This window comes from Lissotriton helveticus, chromosome 7 (genome assembly GCF_964261635.1).
Source record: "Lissotriton helveticus chromosome 7, aLisHel1.1, whole genome shotgun sequence".
Classification (NCBI taxonomy): domain Eukaryota; kingdom Metazoa; phylum Chordata; class Amphibia; order Caudata; family Salamandridae; genus Lissotriton; species Lissotriton helveticus.
The window spans coordinates 1293238971-1293257693 of NC_136068.1; the positions used below are offsets into that span (position 1 = coordinate 1293238971).

An 18723-nucleotide genomic window follows, 5' to 3' on the forward strand; every position below is an offset into this window, starting at 1 on the left:
ATTTCCAAATTCCTCAACAATTGGCAAAAAATAACTACGGATCGTTGGGTTCTCCAACTGGTTCGATTCAGGCATACTTTGGAGTTTGTGGACACTCCTCCTTCGAACCCTCCATGTCCCATGCCACACAGGAATCTTCATCTTCTTCAAACGGAACTCTCACTAATGCTTCAAAAGGGAGCCGTGGAAAGAGTTCCTAGACGTCAGAGGGGGAAAGGATTCTACTCAAGGTTCTTCGTGATACGGAAAAAGGAGAAGAAATGGAGACCTATACTGGATCTACGGAACCTCAACACATACCTCAAAAAGCAATCGTTCCGTATGGTATCCATTCAAGAGGTGTTACAACTGCTTAATTCCAGGGATTTCATGGTGTCCTTAGACCTCCAGGACGCCTATTTCCATATACTCATTCACAAAAGTCACCGCCAGTTCTTAAGGTTCACAGTGGCGAGCAGACATTATCAGTTCAGAGTGTTGCCATTCGGCCTAAAGTCGGCGCCACGCACTTTTACAAAATGTCTATCCCCAGTGGCAGCCTGCCTTCGCCAGCAGCATCACCAGGTATTCCCCTACCTGGACGACTGGCTCATCAAGTCTCCCACTCTAGAAGGCGTGAACAGGTCTTCCAACGCCTGTCTTGAGCTATTCGAGTGTCTAGGACTTACACTCAATCAGGAAAAGTCAGTACTGCAGCCCTCTCAATGCCTCATTTTCCTGGGAGCAATTCTGGACACACATCAAGAAAAGGCCTTTCCATCACAGGAACGTCAGGCCAAACTGAGGTTGCTGGCAACACACATTCAACTCAAAAAGTCCATCAAAGTGCGACTTTTCAAGTCACTGCTAGGAATTATGTCCTCCAACATCCTCCTAATCCCACACTGCCGCCTCCGTATGCGTCCCTTACAGGAGGCGTTATCAGCTCAGTGGGTTCAAAGTACGGGATCCTTCGACGATCGACTCAGGATCACCCGTTCATGGTGAAGGCCCTGAACTGGTGGCTTCAAATAAAAAACCTGAACCAAGGCCTTCCATTCCTCCTTCCAATCTCCCCACACGTGATAACAACAGATGCATCATTGGACGGGTGGGGTGCGTTCCTACAGGAACTTCAAATACATGGCCAGTGGTCGCCAGCCGAGAAGGTGCTCCACATCAATCTGTTAGAGCTAAGGGCAGTGTACCTGGCTCTTCGAGCTTTCCTGCCCAGAATCAGGAACTCCCCGGTGCTTGTGAGGACGGACAACACCACCACAATGCACTACTTAAACAAGCAAGGGGGAACCCGATCCATGAAGTTGTCTCAAGAATCGCAGCGAATTTGGAGGTGGCTACTCCAACACAACATCTCGCTGAGGCCAGAGTACGTCCCAGGAGCAGACAACACCCTGGCGGAATCTTTAGGCAGGCAACGGACCATCTGCCACGAGTGGGAACTCGACCAACAGGCCCTCGACGCAGTGTTCTCCCACTGGGGCAAACCAAACGTGGATCTGTTTGCGACAAAGATCAACGCAAAATGCCAACATTACGGAAGCTGGCTTCCCCAGAAGGGGTCTCTAGGGGATGCATTTTCGATGACATGGTGCAACGTCTTTGCCTATGCTTTTCCACCATTTCCCCTGATCCCCAGGGTCCTCCGGAAACTAAAAGCAGAGCTTTGCACCTTGATCCTGGTAGCCCCAGCGTGGCCACGCCAACACTGGTTTACAGAACTCCACCTTCTATCGCTGGAGCCTCCGATTCCTTTCAGGCCTTATCCGCATCTCCTCAACATGAACCAGGGGCAAGTCCAGCATCCAGATCTGACATCTCTCGGATTATGGGCTTGGCTCCTGAGTTCAGAGAGTTCCAGGACTTAGATATCCCTCAGGACTGCAGGGTCGTCCTGGCCTGGGCCCGGGCTGACAGTACCAATAAGACATATTCCCTTAAGTGGAAGAGATTCTGTTTATGGTGTAAAGCTAACAAACTGCACCCGTTCTCGTCATCTCCGGCACAACTGCTGCCCTACCTACTCCATCTAGCCACATCGGGATTGGCCCATGCCTCAATCAAGGTCCACCTGGCAGCCATATCTCGATTCAGACGCTCTTCGTCTGGTGCTTCTCTATGGTCCAATAGACTGATCAAGCAGTTTCTGAAAGCCTTATTCAGGACTTATCGTCCAGTGAGACCTTTACCACCTACATGGCAGCTCAACATTGTCGTGGCGCAGTTGATGAAACACCCCTTCGAGCCGATACATAAAGCGGATCTCAAATATTTGTCATGGAAAACAGCCCTCATGCTAGCTCTCACGTCAGTAAGGAGGGTGAGCGAGCTACAGGCTTTCTGTATTCAGGACTCGTTCCTTCAGTTCAAACAGGACAGAGTCATTCTAAGGACTAACCCCAAATTCATACCAAAGGTTCCGTCTGCTTTTCATCTAAACAAACCTATTGTCCTGAGATCTTTCTTCCTTAATCCATCTTCAATGGCGGAAAGATCTCTACATTCCTTAGATCTGAAGAGATGTCTGAAATTCTACCTTCATAGAACGGCACAATTTCGCAAATCCAACCAATTATTTATTGCCTTCAGCAGGCCCAGGAAGGGCCTACCATTGACAAAGCAGAGCATTTTAAGATGGATCTCTGCAGCTATCGCCTTCTGCCACCTACAAGCGGGTCATCCTCTGCCCGCCAAGGTTCGGGCTCACTCCACTAAAGCGGTTTCCACCTCCATGGCGCTCTTTTCTGGGATGCCCATTGTCGACATTTGCAGAGCGGCGACATGGAAAACACCACATACGTTCACCAAGCACTACTGCTTGGATTCTGAACTTATGAAGGATGCAGCAGTGGGACAGGCGGTGCTCCGTCATCTATTCCATTAGAGGTGAGCCTTCTTCCTTTCATCCCACCTTTCCATTTTACTGTTTGCACATTTCTTATCCTGCTACTGTTTGCAGTTTCTTTCGTTACACTATTGATAAGTTATTATCATGTGTCTTACATACTATGTTATGCGAAATGTGCTGCTTACTACTCGCTACTCTGATTCAGGCATGTGAATCTATGAAAGATACCCATAATACTGGATAAGAAATGCGTTACTTACCTGTAACTGCAGTTATCCAGTATTGGTATCTTTCATAGATTCACATGCAACCCACTCGCCTCCCCTGGAAGGGCTCACCTTGGTTCTCTCAGTAGGTACTACTTAGCACTGTGCTTACGAAAATCTGAGGGACTAGGGCTCCTTCCAGGAAGGTTCTAGAGGGTGGTAGTAGCTGATTGGCTCCTGGCCAAAGTTTGGTCCTTTTTACAAAAGGACTCAGATAGGTTACTAATGTGAGGCCTCTGGCCTATTAGTATATATACATATATATATATGTCTTTAGGACATTACTATTTTATATACCGGGGACTCCCACCCCGACGACGGGGAATGATTCAGGCATGTGAATCTATGAAAGATACCAATACTGGATAACTGCAGTTACAGGTAAGTAACGCATTTCTTATTAATTGCTGTTGATTGTTTGCTGATTTTTGTTCCTGTGACTGTAACTATTTTATACTCTTGTAAAGCGCTCTGACACGTCTGGTCCAGCCATTGCTATATAAAACCTCTAAAATAAATAAATAAATTACAAATTGGTTCAAGAGCAAAATAAATCGCAGCCTGGCTCTTGAAGCTGTTCAATGTGGCCTCTCGAATCTTCTTCAGCAGTGTACAGATGAGTTAAAGGTTGCCAGTAGACCATCTACAAGAGCATCCCATTCCTTTAATTAAAAGAGGTTCAGCGTATAGTGTGCACAGAACACTTTAGACCCTAATACCTACCAAGAAGAAACTGTGATTCCATATCTTCTTCATTTGGCCAAAGCACAACTTAATTGTTCCTTAAAGTCCACCTGGCAGCAAAGAATGCATACAGAAAATTCCCTTCGCACATTTCTTGGAAATTAAATATTGTTCTTTTATGTTTCCTGAGCTCTCTCTTTGGGCCTATTCACGTTGCTTCTCTACAACACCTTTCCTGGAAAGCTGCTTTCTTGGTTGCAATAACATCTTCACACAGGGTTGGTGACTTACAGGCTCTGTGAGCTGATGAATTCCTCCCTGAGGTGGTTTACGGTTTTCATGTTCATCAAATCATTACTTTACCAACATTTTTTTCATAATCCCTCTTCACATGCAGAGATGTCCCTCAACTCTCTTGACAGTAGAAGTTATCAAGATGAGACCAAAGATTTCAAGCCTAAACAGTTATTTTTCTACTATGGTGTATTGCGGACAGTGCTTGCCACATCAAAGCAATCTCATTTAGATGCATAGTTTCTTGCATTCTCCTGTGCTATCAGAAAGCTAACAAAGCTTTATCCAGTAGGCCAAAGTCCCATTCAACTAGAGGTAAGGCAGCTACTGCAGCTTTATTGCAAAATATTCAAATTTCTGAGAACTGCAAAGCAGTAACCTGGAGGTCTGCTCACACCTTTAGGAGACATTGTTGTCGTGATTCAAATTCTAGAGCAGATGTCCAAGTAGTGCAGGTCTCTTTGAGAAATCTATTCGCTTAGACTTGTGTATTTTTTATTTTGATCTCTTCTGTCGCAAATTCTGGGATGGGCTAGCCATTCTGCTTAGTGCTTCCGATTATCATTGGGCATATAATCCTAGTTCATCTTCAGGAGAATCTCCATTGAAATGATAAGCAACCATACTATCTCCCTAATGGGAGAGATAAAGCCCCTCAATACTTTAGACTCACTCATAGCATCAAAAAGTACTGATTTAACTGCAATCTACCGAGGAAGACAGAACACTGGAAAAGTGAGTGTTGTTTTTCACTCTAGCATAGCTTCAGCCTGCAGAGCTACACTGCCCTGTATTTCCTCCTAATTTACTTTAAAATAAAATAGGAAGGGGTTATGTAGGATATTTTAAACTATCACTGCCCTTACTTTCTAGCAACATTTTAGGACTTCATGTATTTTTCCAGCTTTTGAAGTAAATTGTTCATTGGTGTCACATACTTTTGGCATTTTTGAAGTAAGTGTAAGATGTTACACAAAAAGCGACTATGGCAGAAGTGCTCTGGGATGGCACATCATGTATGATTTCAGCAAAGATTCCCCTGAAGGAGAACTAAGATTGCAGGTAAAAAAAAAAAGAATTCTTCTAGATCCTGAGGCTTGGACAGTTGGAGAGACTACTCTTTGAAAAATAATGTGCAGAGAAGCCTGACCTTCTCAGACTCAAGATGGCTATGGGTCTTTTGGGCTCCTGATCCGATCCCCTTGCTTTTGTCTATTATACAGAACTGTGGTGCCTAGCAGACGATACAGTTATTTACTCTGTGGAGGAGCTTATGGGGCAGCTTTGGGGCTTCAAAATTATCCGTGGGGGGAAACCTTTGCTGTAAATGGTTGTCCTACTGTCTTACCCTGAACTTGAATGCATGAATGTGCACTGCTGCATGCATGCCCTACCAAAGCTGGTGGTTGCAGACTTGCTGGGATCTCTTAAGAGTGCCTGGTGGTTCCAGGTAGTGCCAGTTTCAACATTGTTTTGAGGGCTGGGTCGGAAGTACTGTAAAGGGATATTACCACAGTACAGCTGTGACCATGACTGGCTTCTTTGGCGGCCTTGGGATATTGACGGGCAGAAGAAAGGGGACGGAGGGCCGCTTCTGCGTTGCTGCCATGTAGTAATCCAGGGTGGCTCTTCACTAAGAAAGGGTTGTTTGCCAGATGGCATAACAGTCCCAGAGGCATTTTGGCAGATGGGTCTGAGGGTAATCAGGGTATTCAGAAATGACTCTAAAGAAAAATACCTCAACATGAGGAATTTGTCAAGTCCTAACCTTCAGGGCATACCCAGGGGCAAAAGGAATCTATCTGATCTGAGTATGGGAAGAGGCTACTAGTGCACAATACAAATACAATGCAAGCAATGGAAAATGTCTGGAAAAATTTTAAAAGATGATTCTATGGTGGATGTTTTGGACCAAAAGTGAATTACCTCGAATCTAAGAATGCTGGGTCTCAACCTCCTTAATCATTGTGGCGTCCCTCATTAATGTGGTATGTGCTGTGATGAAATTTGCTGGATATATAGGAGGTGGCACTGCACTTGGCTCGTGCACAATGAAGTGATAGATTAATTTGACACATAAATATAATTAGCAAAATGGGACATTGGAAAAGGAAAAGGCCTAACAATCCACCTATTATAAGGAGCAATCCTGAATGATTTGATCATGAAGTAAGAGCAGCTAGAAGGGAATTTATAAAATAAGCTTAATTCCTACTTCTGGCCCACAGGGTATTATTGATGAAAGGAATAATCTGATTGGGGTGTCAAAAGTTGAAAGAACTCTTCTTGTATAAGAACATTGTATTGTTATGCAGGAAATTAAGGTTTTTTTTCTGATTAAGTTTTCTAACCACAGATTCCTCACCTCGTGAATAATTGCCAGGTGTCAGACTTGATCCAGAAACTTTCATAGCAGGTATGCCACATGCTGGTAGGTTGTGTAGCTCCGTGCTGACATGGTTCTTCTTTGGAAGTGACAAGTCAAGCCGGATATAAATGCACCCATGTGTGCTGACATGAGTTCCTTCCTTTCTGTGCCATCAGGTGTGGCTACAGAGCTTCTTCTTGGTCTTTGACCAGACTTTTAATCAAAATGTCTCCTGTGAGCAAGGTAAATGTCACTTCCCTAAAACCAGCTGTGCAGACCCTCACGAAGTCTATGGTGCCTTGGGTCAGACCATGACCACAAGCCCCATGGCATCTGGGCCCAGATCAACCCGAAGGCTGTATGGGGTACAAAGCAAACACAAGAAGGCTCCGCGCTGTAAATGGTTGAAGTCAAAATGAAGTCTTAAGTCATTTCCGCAGCAGGCCATTGTTGTGGTCAGTCTTTGGGAAAGTCTAAGAAAAAAACACTACAAATCTAAGCTGGAAACTGCTCCTTCTGTCCACTCTCAAACCAGAGAGGGTACAAGGGCCCTCCGGTCTTGCTCCCAATCTCCATCATAGCCGATACTGCGTCTGGTCTCCACGCCCCCCGAGTTAGCAGGTACATCTACGACATCACACCAAGTCAAAGCTTTCAGGGAGGCTATGTGGTGGATCTTTGGCACTTTCCCAGCTCCCTCTGGTGCACCTTTGACCCCCAAGGAGCTGCAGGAGCCTCTTGTTAGACTTCCGCCATTGGTTCTACCCACAACACCTTCTGTGCCCCTTGAACCTACATTATGTTCAGCACTGACTCAGGTGTCCGTTTCAGCTTCAGCTCTATCCCCAACATCAGTCCTACTCGCATTGACGCAGATGCTGGATGATGATGTACAGCCTATTATGTTAACAAAAGACACAGATGATGGACGGAATGCAGAGCAAATCAAACATTCTCCCCCAGTCAATAGATCTGGGTTAAATCCATCGTTCTTTTGCTCACCTTGCCACCCCATTTTAGACCCAGCCATATGCAAATCATTATTGACCCTGTGCCTCATGGGAACAGTCTAGACCAAAAAGGATTCCAAGTGTAAGCAGAATCAAGAAGGCACTACCGTACCTGTAGTTGTAAGCACAGATGTGATGGTACGGCGTGAGCAAACTTCAGTTGGGAAGGTAAAGGTGCATTCAGGAAAATCAGAATTATAAAAAGAAACTGCTAACATAACCAAGGGAATGTGTAGAGAGAGACTTATCCTACTTTATTGTTAAAAAGGAGGACAAAATACACTGCACATTGGTCATGTAACTGCTCCTCGGTAAAGGTGAGTGAGCTAAATAACTACCCTTGTAAAAGCAAGATCAGTATGCAGTCTCATTTGACCCTCACAGGACAATGTGACCTTCTAGGTCACCTAACTGAGTATCTCAAGTCACTTTCAGTGTGTAATTCGAGAAGCTATACTCGATTGTGGCTCTTAGGTTTCCATAGTTGGACCATTAGGTAAGTAACCCTGGCACATGCATTATGAATGCTGTTATACTGATTTAAATAATCATTGCAAAGTCAGCTATTTATATCAGAGTAAACAGTGGTTAGCTGAATTACCTTGAATTTAAATCTCCTTACATAAGAGAAAACGGTGGTTAGCTGAATTAATCTGAATTTAAATCTCTTTATATAAGAGTACACAGTGGTTAGCTGAATTACCCTGAATTTAAATCTTCTGCCATGTGTAAATATTAAGGATGATGCTTGTTGCTATGTTTAAGCAGATCAGGCATTGACTATTGGAGATCTCAGCTGTGACTTCTCAATGTTATACATAAATCCATGAAAAAGATGTTGGAGGGCAACTAAAGAAGTGCAGAAATCCTATGAACAAAGAAGGTGATGCAAAGCAGTTTTAGACAAGACGTAGAAGTATTATCAGTTTACACATGTAGGTTGATCTTTATTTAGTGATTGCTGAATTGTCTTAATGGGAACTAGAGATCTAACTGATGATGTATAGTGTCATTTAAAGCCCGTATTACAGGTGGGCTCGAGGAGGACGCGATAAATGGCATATATTACAAGTGGCATCCCAATAGTAGGGAATAACATGCAGAAACGTATATTCAGGTCATTATTACGCATCCCCCCTTCCCGGTTATGCAAACTTTATGCATCCAGTAAGTACTCCGACATTGGAAAACATCGGGCCTTTCATAATCATGACCTTAGTGATGCAAAGTTTTAATAAAAAGTGTTCAAAGATATTCCAAGTTGCGGGGAATGGGGGAAAAACTGGGTGTTCACCATAGCATAAAATGCATAGTGGACTGGAGAGAATAACACTTAAGATCAAACATGTGCAATTCCAGGGGTTCTCCCTAAAATTGTTTCTCGGTTTTAAACTCTAGCTGCTGTTTCGTCACTCCTATCCAGAGATCTCAAGCGTCGGACGACGTCTGGACAAAGCAAATATGTTTGCTCTTTGTGCTGCGTAAGTAACTATAAAAAAAAGGTAAAGCTTTTATGCTGTGAATTGTTTACTTGTTTCTGTTTCTTGTACAGCGATAATGCCAACTTGTGGGGTATCCAAGCTGTACGGCGTGAAAGAGATTTTCCTGAAAGGTTGTTTATAAAAAGTATTGTAAAACCTCAAATTTGTAACAAAAAAGTATTGTAGCGAAATTGAATAGCAAAAGGTTGTGGATCCAAAGAAATCAATAAAATGTGTGCCTTGCAAAAGAAAGCTGCTGCATTTACGTTCCCAAATTGAAAAAGTAAGAAAGAAAAACTTTGAAAGATGGCTACCACATAACACAGTGGCTTGCAGTTACTGCAGGAAAAAATGTATCTAAAGAATAATATTCACACTGGGGATCTAGGGATTGGCCCCACCAGGTAAGTGCTAATCCCACTATTGCATGTAACTCACACTTAAGTACGACTGGTATTGTAATACAAAGAACTGTTACCTGTATTGAGAAGCATGTTTGTAATCAAATTGCTCTAATGGAAGAGATCCTTCTTAGAACGAGAACCCTCACTCAACCATGGGTGATATGCTTCTTCATTGGATCCCCTCCTCACAACCAAACTGTAGGGTCCATGGTGTGGGCTACAACACCCCTAGTTGGGAGGAGCAGAGGTGTTTTGATGAGCAATAGAAATGATGTCAGTGAGGGACAGAGTGCTAGTGAAAATACAGTGGAAATATGGACCTGATTACGATGGAGGTGGCACCACCACTGTCAGGCCATCGGTGGTGGTCCCACCTGCAGGTCCGCCCATCGCATTACGATGGTGGGCTGGCGGAGAGACTGTCCACCATGCATCCGATGGGCTCAAGGAGCCCGTCGGAGGGACTGCAGTCCCTACAATAGTGGCAGTGCCTGCTCAGGCATCGCCATAGGGATTACAATGTCTCTTTCCTCTGGCTGTTTCATGGCGGTTACTCCGCTATGAAAAGGCAGGCAAAAAGTGACTTTGGGGGCCAGTAGTGGGGTCCCTCAGGCCCTCTGCTATCGGCCCTGGGGCGGCCTGTGCTGCACCTGCAGCCTACGTCGCAATAGACAGTGTACACATTGCGACCGCCGTGAAGGCGGTCACATCGTAATGCGGCCAGCGGGACCTCTGACTCCTATTTGGGCGGTCCTGCTTCCGCATTGGTGTTATGTCCACCCAACTGCATATTCTGGCCCAATCTGCATAACATAACTCCCAAATTTATACCTATACTCATTTCCAGGGTTGCACTGGCTTTCCCTGCTAAACTATGTCAGAAGTGTGAGTCTAAATGGAGTTTGCGACCCTTGACCCCACCAGGTAGCACCGCCTGTGTCTCCCTGCCCTAGCTGCCGCTGCTGAGAAAATTCGAGGCCCTCCACCAACCGTAGGCTACCACCTGCGCCTCATCCCTGGTGGCTAGTGTTAGGCCGTAGGTAGGTTTGTTCATCCTCCGCTTTATTGCTTTTATTGAATTGCCTGTATTTCCACTGTTGTGTCTGTGACTGCTGTTGTCTGTCTTCCTCGCTGCCTGTACGTGGTCCTTGACCCTTTTTCTTCCCTCTGTTCCCCTCGCTATCCCCGTGCTCTTTCTGCCCGGTCTTTACTTCTGTACCCCTCGCTGCCCCGTGTCTCTGCCCGGTTTTCCCTTCTGTTCCCCACGCTGCCCCATGTCTCTGCCCGGTTTTCCCTTCTGTTCTCCTCGCTGCCCTCGTGCCGCTCTGCCTGTTCTGCCTTCTGTTCGTAGCTGCCCTTGTATTTCTGTGTTCTGTATTTTGCCTCTGTGCCACTTGTTTTTCTGGTCCCCTTTTGCCTTCTGTTCACTTGTTTTTTGAGGACATCCTTCAAAGACCGCCTCATCAACAACGCACACAATAGCAAGGAGCTCTTCAACATCGTGAAGGAACTCTCCAACACCAACGACATCCCGCCATCGCAAGCCCTGTGCGACTCCCTCGCCACCTTCTTCCACCGCAAGATAGCAGACATCCACGACAGCTTCAGCAACCAGACAGCCCCAACAGACAGCAACACAAAAGACCCTCCGCACACCATCGACCACGACCCCCCGCTAGCCTGGGCCAGCGTGAGCATCGATGACACCATCAAGACCACGCGCACAATCCACTCCGACTCTCCGTCAGACCCATTCCCGCACCACGTCTTCAACAGAGCAAACAGCTCCATCGCACCCCACCTGCGCAACGTCATCAATCTCTCCCTCGAGACCGCGACCTTCCCAGAGATCTGGAAACACACCGAGATCAACGCCCTACTCAAAAAACCTAAGGCAGACCCAAGAGACTGCAAGAATTTCCAGCCCATCTCTCTGCTCCCCTTCCCGGCCAAGGTCATCGAGAAAACCGTCAACAGACAGCTAACCCGATACCTCGAAGAAAACAGAATCCTGGCCCCTTCCCAGTCAGGGTTCCGCAGCAACCACAGCACGGAGACTGCCCTCATCGCCGCCACCAATGACATCAGGACCCTGCTGGACAACGGCGAGACCGCAGCACTTATCCTCCTAGACCTCTCTGCCGCTTTTGACGCCGTCTGCCACCTCACACTACGTGCACGCCTCCATGCCGCAGGGATCCGAGACAAGGCTCTGCATTGGACCACCTCCTTCCTCTCCGGCAGAACCCATGTAGAACCAGCTTTTTTGAGACCTCTCCCCTACTAGCAGAGTGAAAGCCAGTGGTGCAGAGCACACCTTAGAATCTACGGGTTCTCCTTGTTCAAGTCATACATTACCAAAGAGACGAGGACACGGGTTCTCCTTGTTCAAGTTGTACATTACCAAAGAGACCAGGACAACCAGCCATGGAGGGAAGTAAGTTATTTATTAGCTCGAGCTAAGGACAGAGGTCCCAGAATGGTACATAGACAATTCTACGGAGACTGCTGTTTTACTCCACAGCTTACACATATTTATAGCGCTAGCCACGCCCATTTGTACAATACACAGTTCCACATTTTGATAAATTCCTCATTCTGGACAAGTTCTTCGTCAGTCTTGTGGTGCAATCGTGGTTAGGGGACATCTGTTCTCTGATTGACCCAATGTCCACAGCCTCGGGCTCCCTTGCTCAATGGTGTGGTCACGGGGCACAGCCCGTGCTTCTCTATTAGTTGGTGTGGTCACAGTGCATAGCCTCTTGCTTCCTCTATCAGTTGGTGTGGTCACAGGGCAGCTGGTCGTGACAAGTTGAGTTACCAACAATGGACAGGATGTGGCTGAGTCTCTGGCACAACTGGGGGGTGAGGCACACAGGCAGCTTCTCGGAATCGGCTCGACCACAAGGAGCAGGGAGGGTTGGGCAAGTTTCAACAGGGACGTGTAAAGCAATTCTTCATCAGGTTGCCAAGAGCATGCCAACACAAAATGGAGTCATGTGGGTTATTTTAAAATACAGTTCAACACCCAGAGCGTCCGCCTCCTCCCATTCCGTTCCAAAGCCTCTGAGCTCATCTGCGGCGTACCCCAGGGATCCTCCTTCAGCCCGACGCTGTTCAACATTTACATGGCCCCGCTCACACACGTAGCCCGACAGCACGACCTCAACATAATCTCCTACGCCGACAACACTCAGCTGATCCTCTCCCTCACCAAGGACCCCATCACCGCCAAAGCCAACCTCCACGAAGGAGTGAAGGCCATCGCCGACTGGATGAAGACCAGCCTTCTGAAGCTGAACTCGGACAAGACGGAGGTCCTCATCCTCAGCTCCAACCCTTCAGCCTGGGACGACTCCTGTTGGCCGACGGCACTGGGGGCAGCCCGACACCCACCACCCATGCACGCAACCTGGGAATCATCCTCGACTCAATGCTCTCAATGACCAAGCAAGTCCACGCCATCTCCTCCTCCTGCTTCAACACCCTCCGCATGCTCCGCAAGATCTACAGATGGATCCCGACAGATACAAGAAAGACAGTCACCCAGGCCTTCGTCAGCAGCAGACTCGACTACGGAAACGCCCTCTACGCGGGAGCCCCGACCAAGCTCATCAAACGACTACAACGCATCCAAAATGCCTCGGCACGACTGCTCCTCGACGTACCACGCCATGGCCACATCACCCCCCACCTGAGAAACCTGCACTGGCTCCCCGTCAACAAGAGGATATCCTTCAAGCTCCTCACCCACGCACACAAGGCACTCCACAAGACCGGCCCAGCCTACCTCAACAGACGGCTCTTCTTCTACATCCCCAACCGCCAGCTACGTTACGCCGACCTCTCACTCGCCACCGTCTTGCGCATCCGAAGAACAACCACCGGTGGGAGATCCTTCTCCCACCTCGCTGCCAAGACATGGAACACCCTCCCACTGAGCCCAAGACAGACCCAAGACCTGCTGACCTTCAGGAGGATACTCAAGACCTGGCTGTTCGATTAGTAGCGCCCCACCCCCCAGCGCCTTGAGACCCTCGCTGGTATGTAGTGCGCTTTACAAATGATTGATTGATTGGGATTTATACTAGCATATTGGGATAACTATTCTTTACACCGAGATTTAGTTGGTATAGGAGATCTAGAGATTTGTTTGGTGAAAGGGGTGTTGGCATCTATTACATGTAGATTGTAGGGCTGTACTGTACTCAAAGTTGTGGAAACCCTTCGAGCTTCGAGACGTTTCATTCAGATCTTTGCCCAGGTAGTGTTATTCATGTGTCTTGTGGTATGATGGCTCACTCCTTATGCCTGCTCCTTCATTCCTATCCTAATGTGCCTGCATTATTACCATTTCCTGCTTTAGAAATGCAGCCAATTGGTGTGATTGTTTTACCCGATGGTATAGGGGCAGTTGGAAGGATGTTGGGAATAGAGAATCTCAGAATAGGAGTAGCAGCATGACTTTAAATGTATCTGTAGCCTAGTTATATGTCCTCGTCTCTCCAATTCATCCAAATGTGTTGAAGGAGAACACAGAAAGAAAAATATTGACCAGGTAAATCAGAATCCGTATGCTAGAGAAGTTTAACAAAAAAGATTCAGAAGATGTCTTTGCAAAATCGTGCATTGCTGCAGGAATAACATCAAGCATAGTGCTTCTGATGAAATGTTTTTGAATTGGCCCTTAGAGCTGCACTTCCTTAAAAATACGACAGATGCCACGTTGGCTGCAGTGTAATGTGCCGTAAGCGTAAAAGAGAATATATTTTCATTACAAAGCAAAGTAATTACAGATGGAGGAGATGATCCATCTGGCCAGGTGGGACCTTGGAAGCGGGCCTGTCTGCATTGTCCAGACACCAGTTCCTTTCTGCAGTATTTCATTAAATGTTTTTGAGTTTCAATTGACTTATTATTATAAATGTGTGATATTCGTCCAGGCTTACCCCAACTATGCCTTCTGTGTAAAGTATTAACATATTCATAGTATGATGTACCTTTTGTGGTATACTTACAGCAATCACAGGGACACATGCTAATCACAGTTTCATAAAAATACAAAAAAGAAGTTCAATTTTAAATCAATACATTAATGAAATTCACATTTCCCAGAAACCTCGAACATCATCTTTTAATTGCAGATGTAAATTTGATACCATACTGCCACCAATTCCACTAAATTTAAATCCTCAGTTATTTGTATATTATATACATTTTAGTATTTGATTATCACAATACTATCAATGCATTTTGGATTCTGCTGTTGCTCCGTCATCAAGAAAATTTCTCCTATCATAATATGTTATAATAGAGGAGAGAAGTAGAAACAAGAGTTCTCTCATATCGTAGATTTCTACTTACAAAATTTGTTTTTGAAAGGTAAAAAAAAACAATACCACCCTCCCTACCAAACTATAATAAAAACATACATTGTATGTGGCAAATTATCCAATAGATCTCTAATAATGTGTGTAGATTATTAAAAGATTTCAACGAGCAAACATACCTTTGTAGCCTAATCAGTATCCTGTTTCTGATAGAGACTTCTAGCAGCACAGTCCTCACCTTTTGAATATTCCCCAGGAATCAGACTGAATCTGGAAACATTTCGGCAATGCTGCTGCATGATGGAAGGTGTTGACTTGCAGCTGGGCACTGACATCGTTCTAATCCGAAAATGACGTGCAGGACCCAATAGGCACCACTCCCATGCTAATGTCAGTTCCGTTCTTTTCCTGTGTGGATCCAGAGTGCTCTTGTCTCTCAGAGATTACTTTTTGGGGCATTTCTTTGAAATCTATACAGTGCACAAGAGATGTCGCCCCCGAGCTGTCTGGTTCTCCACCCCAGCCTTTGCAATCTCCACTTTCATGCATGGAGATTCAGCGGCGACAGCTGATCACCCTCGACCTTCCGCCAGATGTAGTGGATGTCATTAAGGTAGGAACATGACTATTGACAAATACTGTATGTGCCTGTTGATGGGACAAATTTGTGGTTTGGTGCAACACACACCAGATTGACCCCCTCCAGACCAAACCGTCAGATTTTTTTTTTATTGTTTGCTCTGTCCCTCAGCCAGCAAGGCCTTGCTCTGGGCACAGTTAAAGGTTTTCTTTTGGCCCTCTCCACCATTTTACTGTTGCCTAATCAGCCCTCTTTATTTAAATCACCTGTTGTAATGCGTTTTTTAAAAGGGCTGCAACATATGTTTCCACCTTCTTCGTTTGTGATGCACCAATGGGATCTCAATCTTGTTCTACATATCTGATCTGTACTCCATTTGAGCCACTCCACAGTTGTCCTTTACTGCTCCTCATGATCAAAACTGTGTTCCTGTTTGCCTTCACTTCAGCATTGCTTGTGAGTAATCTTCAGGCTTTGTATGTTCATCTACCATACACCACCATCTTTTCCAACAAGCTAGTTCTACGTATTCAGGCATCCTTTCTCTCAAAAGTTGTGATTCTGCTCCACATCGGCCAATTCATCACTCTGTTGACTTTCTTTGCTCCACCTCCCCTTCTAAGAAGGAGGGTACTTCACTTAGACCTACAAGCTTCTACATCAATTGCACCAAGAACCACTGGGTGGACGATCAGCTCTTTGTGGGGTTTGCCAAGTGGAAAAAGGCAAGGTTGTTGAGAAGTGTGCCATCTCACACTGGATCGTGCTCTGCATTCAGATCTGCTACGCACTGGATGGACTGTGTGCCCTTTCCACCATGGTCAAAGCTGCTACCACTGCATTAGTATGTGGAGTCCCTGTCCTAGACATCTGTCACGCAGCTATGTCGATGCCCCTCCATACATTCATGAAGCACTATTGTCTGGATAGTTAAGTCCTCTGAGAAGGATGTTTTGCCTACTCGATTCTGCTGGACTTACTGGTTTGAGTCCATCCCCAGCTCTCCTCCCCTTATCTACTTCTCTGGCATCTATTCAAGAGGTGAATAACTGGGGACTAGAAGTCTCTATCAGAAGAACAAGATACTTAAAACCTTTGCTAACACTCTTTCTGGTAGAGACTACCTAGCCACAGATTCCTCATCAACCCTCTCATCCTCCTTGTTCTGTGGTTGGACTCATAAGATCTCAAGTCTGAGAATCTCTACACTGTCTACCAATTTGGTTTTGGGACTCTGTGTCTGGGTGCGTGGACAGTCTTGAAAGTAACTGACATCAGAGCACTGGAGTGACACCTATATAGGGCCTGAATTTCATTTCCAGAGTGGAACAGCATCAGTGCGGAGTCGCAAGTTGTCACCTTCCGGCACGCAGAAGCATTGCTGAAAGGTTTCCAGATACAGTCTGATGCCTAGTACAATATATTTGTTAATAAAATGGTGATAGGTAAGGAAAAAATATCAGACCTAATACGTATATAGCTAAGGGCGTAACACAGACCACAACCCAAGTGTAGTGAAAACAACATGACTGAATTTAATTTTGTAAAGGTAGTCATAACCCAATCACATAATTCCTTGTGATTGCTATATACCGCAGTCGTTTTTTCGAAATACTGCAAAATTTCACAAAACTACTGTGACAAGAGATATCACTAAGTTTGAATGCCTCATAATTTAAGTGCCTTATACGTATCCTACTTACATTTAGTCCCCAAAAGGATCATCAGCACACTATATTGTACAATCCTGCCAAATTTCATACAAATCAAACTGGGTGTTTGACCGCTACGTGTGAGTACAAAGTCTGTGGAAAATGCATTGGTGTAAAAATTTGTTTTGGGACTTCCTGTTTATCTTTGCACCCCCTTTACTACTACCAGTTACATTTAAACTTTGCTAATACAAGAGAGATCAACCTGCCTACATATATGATATGTGATTCCCAAATAGGGTCAAGAGGTATTAGACAACACTGGGCTGAAAATAGGACATAATCATAATAATTCCAGGGATAACATTATTACACAATTTATATTTTTATTGTTTTAGTCAGTCTTATAGTTCATTACATTTTATCAGAATTCACACAATGAAAGACATAAATATTTAAATAATACATAGTAAATAATTATACAAAGGTCCCACACAACACATTCAATCAGACAAACACTCATTCAGAGTTCCAGTGTTGCATACACATTCATTCATCACTCTCAGTCAAAAGCATTCTAACAGTCATACATATTGCTAAAACAATTAACAGGGCTATGTAGCCAAATGATGTGCATATCAAGGACTCTTGTGTATCCTCCCACTGATGAATAGAGATTGGATCGAAATACACGAGGTAGTTTAGCGCCAACGCGCGTTTCGGTGTTAAGTCCAGGGGGGCTACACTTTCGTCAGGGCAGTAAGTATATAGAGAGTGTGGGACACACACACAAAATCTTCGATCAAGTCGTCCAGTAAAGGTTTTCAAAGAAACATATACTGTTGAGTCCAGCGCAACAGTAAGAGATCCAAATGCATGTATAGAGGGCAGACTCCAGACATCTCATAGGGTATCGGGCTCAGGAGGTAGCAAGTAAATGGGGGGTCATCGATCAATGTTCTATAGATTGCACGTATTACATAGTCCAATGGGGTTCAAACAATCCTTGGATATATGTACACCAGCGCCGTAGATTGGGGTCCTCTGACAACAAACGGGGCAGGATGCTTTAAAACCGCGTTTTTGGAGCATCCCGCCCCGTTTCTATAGCACATTGATCGATGACCCCCCCCATTTACTAGCTACCTCCTGAGCCCGATACCCTTTGAGATTTCTGGAATCTGCCCTCTATTCATGCATTTGGATCTCTTACTGTTAATTGTTTTAGCAATATGTATGACTGTTAGAATGCTTTTCACTGAGAGTGATTAATGAATGTGTATGCAACACTGGAACTCTGAATGAGTGTTTGTCTGATTAAATGTGTTGTGTGGGACCTTTGTATAATTATTTACTGTGTATTATTTAAATATTTATGTCTGTCACTGTGTGAGTTCTGATAAAATTTAATGAACTATAAGACTGACTAAAACAATAAAAATATAAATTGTGTAATTATGTTATCCTTGGAATTATTATGTTATGTCCTATTGTCAGCCCAGTGTTGTCTAATATCTCTTAACCCTATTTGGACATCACATATCATATATATAGGCAGGTTGATCTCTCTTGTAGTAGTGTAGTTGTTTTCACCAGTCTATCATTCGCCGTCAGGGGTCCCCCTTCTTATTGGACATTTAAACTTTGCATCATCCTTCAATGTAGAAAAATTAATAGGGCTGCAGGTTTTCGTGGAGATTTGTCAAACGGGCACTAAGTTATTAATGATTAAAAATCCAACAAGTTCCTATCTCTGGCATCTGGCAACCCTAACTATAACAGAGTGGCTTCCATAGGTGAACCATAGGT

At 45.0% G+C, this 18723-nt stretch overlaps 1 protein-coding gene across 2 annotated transcripts in view; it reads left to right on the forward strand.

The window, feature by feature from the left end:
* LOC144770216 (uncharacterized) overlaps positions 1-18723 on the forward strand; it is a 591183-nt gene that overhangs the window by 455321 nt on the left and 117139 nt on the right. For both annotated transcript variants that reach the window (XM_078654543.1, XM_078654542.1), the window contains one exon: positions 8866-8948. In XM_078654543.1, the coding sequence (XP_078510669.1) occupies positions 8866-8948 (83 nt within the window). The remainder of the gene's footprint in view (positions 1-8865; positions 8949-18723) is intronic.